This window comes from Tupaia chinensis, unplaced genomic scaffold (assembly GCF_000334495.1).
Source record: "Tupaia chinensis unplaced genomic scaffold, TupChi_1.0 Scaffold148874_1, whole genome shotgun sequence".
NCBI lineage: Eukaryota > Metazoa > Chordata > Mammalia > Scandentia > Tupaiidae > Tupaia > Tupaia belangeri.
In genome coordinates, this window is record NW_006208722.1 from 1,959,711 (window position 1) to 1,969,029 (window position 9,319).

The following is a 9,319-nucleotide window of genomic DNA, read 5'->3' on the forward strand; positions in this document are numbered from 1 at the left end:
GAAAGAAGGAGAAAGAAACATGTATTTATTTTTTTAAAAAAGAATTATTTACTTAATTCCATTTGTTATTATTATTTTTTATTTCACCAGAGATAGAGAAAGTGAGAAAGCAAACCGCCAGGTCCTAGACTTCCTAGACTCGAACTACAGCCAGCCATGTGGGGATACAATGCCTTTAACCACCACACGGCCTGCTAGTCCCGAAATACATATTTTTGACAGAATTTCACTGTATCATGATCCTCCTACTCCAACTTCCCTATGTAGGACCTCTCTAGGACCAAAGGCACACACCATCACCACCCCAACCTGTTTAGATTGAACCGGGAACTAAATATGGGCCTACCATATGGCCGTAGGCACCATCAAGTGGCATCCTCTTGTTTGTGCCACCACAGGTAGGCCAGGACTATACTTTTAAAGCAACACCCAAGTAGGAGGAATAAAAAAATAATTTAAAAGAAAGACAGTCATAGTCATGACAACTAAGAAGTAAAAAATAATCTAAATAATAAGAAAGTAGATCCAAATGAGCTATTATTATTTCCTAAGCACAGTGGAATATGTGTGTGTGTGTATGTGTGTGTATGTGTACTTCTAACAACAAGTATGTGAATACTGATAGATAAAAAGGTATGTAAAAAATAATGCCAATTAAATCACAAAATAGCGCATATATTGATTTTAACTCTTATATACATTAATGATGTATGGAAAAGAGTTTGGAAATAAGAGTTTAAAATTCAATAGGCTCGGGGCTGACAGGTGGTATGGTGATTGAAGTGCTGAATTCTCACATGGCTGGTCATGGTTTGAGTCCCAGACCTGGAGGCTTGCTTTCTCACTTTCCTTTTCTCTCTCTGGTCAAATTTGAAAAAATGAAATTTAAAAAAAAATTATTTTTTAAATAATTATTTATTCAATTTTATTATTACTACTATTTTATTTGACCAGAGAGAGAAAGTTAGAAAGCAAAGCATCATGTCCAGGATTCAAACCATAGTCCAGCACTCTAACCACCACACACCTGCTGACCTTAAACTATATAATTCTTAAAAATTGGGACCAACAGGTGGCATGGTGGTTAAGGCGCTGGACAGTCCCACATGGCCGACCAGGGTTCAAGTCCTGGACCTGGTGGCTTGCTTTCTCACTTTCTTCTCTCTCTCTGTGTCTCTCTCTGGTTAAATTAAAATGAATGAATGAATGAATAAATAAAGGAATAAATCTTTAGAAAAATAAAAATAAAAATAAAAAAGAAAGGGACTGGCAGGGGGGATGATGGTTAAGGGTGCTGGACTTCTACATGCCTGATCACGGTTTGATTACGGTTCAAGTCCTGGACCTGGTAGCTTGTTTTTTCACTTTCTCTCTCTCTCTCTCTGTCCCTTTCTGGTCACATTAAAATAAATAAATAAAAAGTTAAATAAAATAATTCTTTAAAAACTAAATAAAACAAAAACTCAATAGGCTCTTTTCAAGATAAATTGTAGAGAGTAATAACTTCCCAACAATTACCTGCAATTTCCCCTAATATTCTTTACCCAAAGATCAGAATTTAAAAAAAAAAGAATATAGGTAATAGAACAATGAAAAATTTTATAAGATAAGTATGTAAGTTTAGAAGAAAAGCTTAAGTGATCAAATTAAGATAGTTTGTTATCAGGACCAGCAGATGAAGTAATGGTCACATCACTGGACTCCCAGGTAGCTGACTGTGGTTCATGTTCTGAACCTAACAGCTTAAAACTCACTCCAGGCATGTGTACGTACATGCCCAAAATCCTGAGAGGAGAATGAAGAGGAAAGGACTGCAGTGTAGCCGTCCCCCCTTTGGGGTGATTTCTCACTTTCTGCTTCTCTGTCTCTCTGATAAGCACATGCACCCTATACCAAAAAATCCCTCTTCAAAAAAAAAAAAAAGATAGTTTGTTATATTTTTATATTTTTACTATAAGCCTCTTAATGAGCTAAAAGTTTTCAGACGAACTAAGCCCCTAACAGGATTTCAAGGCAATTGTTTCACTGTATTTAAAATGGTAGCTACATTTTTATAAATAAAAATGTTTTCCATGTAATACTTTAGTCAAGATAAATAAATACACATTTAAATATCAAAGAATAGCCCATTAAATGTACACAAACTATATACTTACATATATTAGAAACGTGAATAACTGTTATAAGACTAACAAAAATACCCTGAATACATTCCCAAATATAATACTGTTCAGTTCTCAGCTTACAAGCAATCGTGTGCACAATCACTTCCTAAACATTGCTCTGAACTCTTGCTGCCATACAAGCCACCATGAAAACCAAAGACTAAGCTGCCTGCTGTGTTCTTCTATGCAGAGCTGAAGACGGGAAGAAGTCTTGGAAAGGAGGAGCAGTGAAAAGCACAGTTAAAGGGGCTGACCTAAGGGACACTCTCGTAACCCAGATTAACACGATAATTTTTTCTTAGACTTGCTGAGAATCCACCAAGAGAGTTATGCAGACTAATGAGGTCTGTCCATTTATCAAAATCAATACCACTGAAATAATGAAATGGCTATACTTCACTACACAGTACTAGGAATTGTTTAATCTGCTGACTTCTTTTCTACAGTCTAAATGAAGCAAGCTGCGACCGGAGAGAACGCGAGAGGAAGCCGTACTGAGCCTTTCACTACGGCAATTTCCCCAGGGTGTATGTTTCTCAGAATGCTTCAGTTTTCAAAACTGTTTACCATTTCTCCTTCCTAATTAAACTTTTCATTCACTAGACTAACAAAATATATCTTTTCTCACATTTCTAACGAAGTTTACATGCTTAAGAACCAATAGCACCTTAAAAAAATCAACTCACCTGAAATTAATTTTTAACATAAGCGAACATGAGAAGCTTTTAAAATTTTTCTTTAAAATAGGTTTTATCCTCTTGAAACTCCTTCTCTTCTCTCAAATTTCAGCCTCATCATACTTTCTCCTTACATGCATGTAACTTCACTACACATTCATTTGTTAGAGATAATAATAAAGAGAACCTTAATTCAGCCAATAAATGGACACACTATATTTAAAGAAATATCTTAAGAGAATATTTATCAACGGATTCTTACTTTGCTTTAATTTATGGAAATCACCGACTCTATCCTTGGTAGCCTGCTTTAGTGTATCTGTTTGAATTTTGGATTCACTCTCCAAGTTTGGGCCTGGAATTAAACGCTGAAGAGGATTGGGAGGGTTCTGTTTTGAAGTGCCAGGGTTTCCGTTGTGGTTTGTATGTGAATCTGTGACATAAAAACATCAAATTAAAAGAACATAATTATTTTACAGAATAATTTCATAAGACCTACTTTAAGAACTTATGGCATACTGTTGTCTAACACTGAATAGTTACCTACCTTTGCTTTTTTTTCCTTCTCTTTATTTCTTTAATCCACCCCCGCCCTTCTTTTCTAATTTGCCAGAGGGTACATGCACTCACCAGAGAGAAAGGAAGAGAGCAATTCCCAGTGGGGCATGATCATGCTGCAATCCCTTCTCCTCCATTTCTCCATTCTGTTGGGATTTTAGGCAAGCAAGTTCATGCACCTGGTGTTTTGTTTTTGTTTTTAAGAGCGATTTTTGCTATAGGGTGCATGCACTTGTCAGAGAGAGACACAGAAAGTAAGAAATCACCCCTCAGAGGGGATGGCCAAGCTGCAATCCCTTCTCTATTCTCCTCTTGGAATTTTGGGCATACATGCACATGCACCCGGTTTGAGTTGTAAGCTGCTGAGTCTAGGACTCGAACCACAGTCAGCCATGTGGGAGTCCAGCAGCATAACCATTACACTATCTGCTGGTCCCCCTGGCATGCTTTTGCTTGTTTTTTAAATTTGCTATAGGGCATGTAGGCTCATCAGAAAGAGCAAGGGAAAGTGAGAAAGCACCGCTGGTGCTGCAATCCCTTCTCCACTCTTTTCTCAGGATTTTGAGCATACATGCACAGTGCCCAGTGAGTTTCTCAAGCTACCAGGACCAGGACTTGAACTGCACTGTCAGCCATATGGGATCCAGCTGCCCCAACCACTATGGTACCAGACGGCCCAATGCCTGGTATGTTTTGCAGCCACCAGGGCTGGGATTTGAAGTGTTGGTCAGCCACAAGAGATCGGCTTTCTTAACCAGTATACCACCGGGCCAGTCCACTTTTTTTATTTTCTTTTTGTTAAGAGAGAGATTTTTGCCATAGGGCGTGTGTGCCTGCTGGAGAGACAGAGACAGAGACTGAAAGCGAGAATTCACTCCCCAGGGGGCATGGTCATGCTGCGATCTCTTCTTTTCTATTCTCATCTTGGGATTTTGAGCAGTCAGGCACACATGCCCAGGGTGAGTTTTAAGCCTCAGGGTCCGGGACTCAACCACGGTTGAATATGTGGAAGTCTAGCAATGTTATCATTATACCATCTGCTGGTCCCAGAAGCCAGCCCTCTTTCATAAATTTTGTAACCAATGTGACTTGGCTGTGAGTTTACTAATCATTTCTAGGTAAGTATCTTCACTACTGATTATAAACCTAGGGGATATACAGTAGAAATCCAAAAATTAATATTGCAATGATAGCCAAATACTGTCCTCTTTTCGTATTCCATATTGCTATCAGATTTCCAAAATTTCCAAAATCAAATAGGACTTTTGAAATTTGTAACCTTTAAGTTATCTTCGTCTACATAGTGACTCACAACAACTAACGTTTGATTCTTTCTTAGCAGTATCTCCTAGATATAACCTCCCTTATCCCAAGGGAGGATTTTTTTTCTTCAAAGTCTTGATTTAACTCCTTATTACAATTTATTTTGGGTTCAAAAACTTCTATGCCACTCTAGTTCCCATATCTGTCCTTTCCAACATCTGTTTAAACAACTCTCTTCAATCATACAATTCTTATTCTAGAAGAACATTTCTATAAAAATCAAATAGGTGTCCAGTAGAAAGCAAATAACGTTTTTTTTTTTTTTTGGAGAGGTTTTGGCTATAGGGCGTGTGCGCTCGCCAGACAGAGAGAAACATAGAGACAGAAAGTGAGAAATCACCCCCCAGGGGAGATGGCCACGCCGCAATCCCTTCTCCTCCGTTCTCCTCTCAGGATCTTGGGCACGCATGCACATGTGCCCGGCATGAGTTTTAAGCCACCGGGTCCGGGACATGAACTGCGGTCGACTACGTGGGAGTCCAGCGACATAGCCATTACGCTAACTGCTGGTTCCCAAATAACGTTTTTTTAAGCACAAAATAAAAAATTTAATATGTGTGGGTACAGTAATTTATAAAAGCCTCAGTGAAATAAATTTGAACAAATTTTGAAGAGAAAGTAAATCTATATAGCCTTGCAGAGATGAAAGAATGTAGCCCAGGGTAGCACAAGTAATTAATTCCTCTGCTCCTAAGAATTTGACTACAATAACTCATTAGACAAAAATCCACTTTAGATGATGATTTCTACCTGAGCTTTTACCAATAATTTTAAAACGCAAAGCACTAACTCAAAAAATGAATGCTACTTCACTATACTGCTAAATGACATGTTCCATTCACTATATAACAATACAAGACCAGTAAATTCATTTTTGAATGGAATTCTAAGAATAAGACTTCATACCTGCAGCCAAATTTGGGGAGAGAGGTTGTCCTGTTGGAAGCTGGAAGATTGCTTGATGACTTTCATGCTGAGAAACTGAAATAGGGGGCTTCTTTAAACCTAAAAGCAAAAAATAGGTCCATATTATTCCCACTGATAGTATTTTCAAAACCCAACCACTATTAATCTACTTCGCACTAATCCTATGATGTTTATTCTAACTCTGTAATCCTTATCATTGGTAAGTTCATTTTTGTTACTAATTGATACACTGTATCATCCATTATAGATTTTCATGATCAATAAATCCTACCTGAATATAAACTCCATTATAGTATTGGTTGTCAGAAAAGTCATGACATATTTTGTCTATATTTTTCAAAGGTCGTTTATTTAAATAAAGAACAAAGACCAATCAATGATATAGTGTCTGTTTTCTTCAATAACCTTTTGCTATCTTTTAATAAGCTTCATAATTCCTCATTCATAGAAGAACCTGTCTTTATCAGCAAAATACTGAACAAGGTGCTGATTTACAGCCTCGAATGAATCGAGCATTATACCACATAAGGAGTTTTGAAGAGAGCGAAACAAGGTGAAGTCTGATGGCACAAAGTCAGGTGTATGGTGGATGTGGCAACATATCCCACCCAAGCTCCAGTAATTTTTGATGGGTGATTAAACATGTGCATGATCTTGCACTGTAGTGATGGAATATGATTCTTACAGTTAACAAGCTCTGGACCTCTTGATGATGGATTTGTTCAAACTGTCTAATTGCTAACAGGACACACTCAAATTGATTGACTTGTTCCTTGATAGGAACTCAAAAAAAACAACACCTTTAAAAATCTCACCACATTGGGGCCGGCAGGTGGCGTGGTAGTTAAAGGCACTGTATTCCCACATAGTCAACCGTGGTTTGAGTCCTGGATCTGGCAGCTTGCTTTCTCGCTTTCCTGTTCTCTCTGTCTCTCTTTGGTGAAATTAAAAACAAAACAAAACAAAACAAAAACAATAATAACAAGTGGAAATAAATAAATAAATAAATAAATAATTCTTTTTTTTAAAAAAAATCTCACCACACTGAGAGCATAACCTTCCTCTGATGAGTGTCTACTTTCAATGTCATTTGAGGCAAATCATCACATCAGGACCAAGACTATTTGTATACAACACTGTTGTAAACCAATCCACTTCTCATCATCGGTTATTGGTCACTTCAGAAAAGAAAAGTTTTCCTCACATTTAATAAACATATCACAGAAGTTTATATACACCATCAAATGAACTTCTTTGAGTTCATGAAGAACCCAGGTATCAAGCTTGCTTACGAATCCCACCTCTCCAGGTGGTCGTGAATACTTGAACAAGGGACAGTCAATGTTTCTACAACCTCTCATGTTGTGCAACGTGGGTTTGACTTGATCAATGCCTTTATCTTGTCGTCATCGACCTCAGTGGGTAGTGTGCCTCCCTGATTGAGGAGTGACACTGAGGTCAAAATCACCAACATGGAATTTCATGAATCATCACAGACACTGACGTTCGTGTAGAGCATTGTCACTGTAAATTTTACGTGACTTTTCACAAGTGTGATGCGTGTTCTTCCTTTTATGGAAGTAAAAGAATAAAATATTGCAAAAATGCACAGTTTGGTCTTCCATCTTCAACTTGTAAAATCTCCAAAACTCAATCACATCATTTAATTTTTTTCTTTTTAGAATGAAGCTAGAACTGTCAGCTGTCAAATGACATAGCAGTAACATAGATACAAATGACTCTAGTACTTCCAAAAATGAACTAGTGCCATCTGTTGCAAAAATGCATCATGACTTTCCCGACAACCCAATATAAACTTGTTCACCACTCTATCCCTAACACCTGGAATAGTGCCTAGTGCATAAAAAGACCTCAACAAAGGCTTGATCAATATATAAATAAAAAATTGACATTTGCAGATTAGGTAAAGCATAAAGAATATACTAATCTGAGCCATTCGGATTCTAAATAAAATCTAAATATGACTAATTCAACAAATTGAAATTTTATCTTGAAGATGGAAAATTTAATTTTCATACAAAGTGCTTTACTCACAAAGATGCACATATTTATAAATGAGATTTTCTTATCTCTTAAGAAAGGAAAGCAACAAGGAAAGAGATGATTGTTCACTCACTACCACTGACTCCATTTATCACCATGACTAAAAGTAAAGAAACTAAAGAGACAAGAAACAGATAAAAAGAAAAAAAAAGTACAGGGCCCATCTATTAAGATATGGGGAGTGGCATGTTTTATTTCTCTAAGAATTCAGGGCAGAGATAATGTTATGTGATCCTATTTCATTATATTTTTTCCTGGGTGCTAGAGAAGATCATCCTTCCTCTGTGGCTAAAGGTCCAGGGTCATTGGTTCTGAACCTGAGGATACAGGTGAAACTTAATGTGCCACTTCTAAGTCTGTTCATAAACTATGTACAAATCACCTATAATCTCTCTTTCTGTCACAACTTAGGAGTCTACATATGAAGACAGTGGCATCATATAATGGAAGGGGTCATAACTTGAAGGACAACTATGAAGAGAGCCACTGAACCTGCATCAGACTATAAATGAACAATAAATAAACCTTTATTTATTTTCATTCTTCCAAAGGGCATATGCATTCATTAGACAGAAACAGGGGGACAGGGAGTGAGAAAACATTCCCCATGAAGAATGGCCATGCTGCAATCCCTTCTCTTCTATTTTACCCTCTTTTCGGGATTTAGGGCACGTGTTAAAAGCTGAACAGTGTGTTTTTCAAGCTACTGGGTCCAGGACTTGAACTATGCAGTCAGTCCTGTGGGATCTAGATACAAGGAAAGGAGATTTCCTTTTATTTTTGTTTATTTATTTATTTTTGCTATAGGGCATGTGTTCACCAGAGACAACAGAGGAGAAGGAAAGTGAGAAAGCAACTGCTGTGGGGGATGACCACACTACAATTCCTTCTCCATTCTCCTCTTGGGATTTTGGGTACACATGCACACACACACACCAAGTGCGTGTGCAGGTACTTGCCAGAGAGAGAAAGAGAGAGAGAGCAAGTAAGGGAAGGCAAGAAATCACCCCAGTGAGGGTGGCCATGTTACAGTCCCTTCTCCTCCGGTCTCCTCTTGGGATTTTGGGCACACATGCCCATACATTCAGTACAATTTTCAAGCCACTGGATCTTCGACTTGAACTGCACAGTTGGCCATGTGGGATCCAGTCGCCTTAACCTCCACACCACCTGCTGGCCCTAGGAGATTTATTTGTACCTAGGAAAGGAGTTCCCAGAGGCTAAAAGTAATAGTTATAGTGAACAGTACTGAAATAAATGAAGATCTGGAAAAACGCTACTAGACTTGGAGACAACTAAGTGGTAATCTTACCCTTCACTTTTATATGGAATTCTTTAACATTTTTCCTGTATACATACAAATATCTAATTTTTCCTATACAGAAAATTAGACTACACTTTTTTTGTAACTTGCTTTTTTCATTAAAAAAAAAAAAAGACATGGGACCAGCAGTTGGCATAATGGCTATGTCACTGAACTCTAATGTAGTCAATCACAGTTCGAGTCCCAGACCCAGTGGCTTAAACTCATGCTAGGCACATGTACATGTGTGCCCAAGATCCTGAGAGGAGAGTGGAGGAGAAGGGATTGCGGCATGGCCATCC

At 37.8% G+C, this 9,319-nt stretch overlaps 1 protein-coding gene across 1 annotated transcript in view; it reads right to left on the reverse strand.

Moving 5' to 3' along the window:
• GOLM2 (golgi membrane protein 2) overlaps positions 1-5,728 on the reverse strand; it is a gene marked incomplete at its 5' end in the record, with an annotated part of 45,675 nt that extends 39,947 nt beyond the window's left edge. The window contains 2 exon segments of the mRNA XM_006170750.3: positions 3,105-3,275; positions 5,630-5,728. Of these exon segments, the coding sequence (XP_006170812.2) occupies positions 3,105-3,275; positions 5,630-5,728 (270 nt within the window).
• Between the last annotated feature and the right edge of the window lie 3,591 nt (positions 5,729-9,319).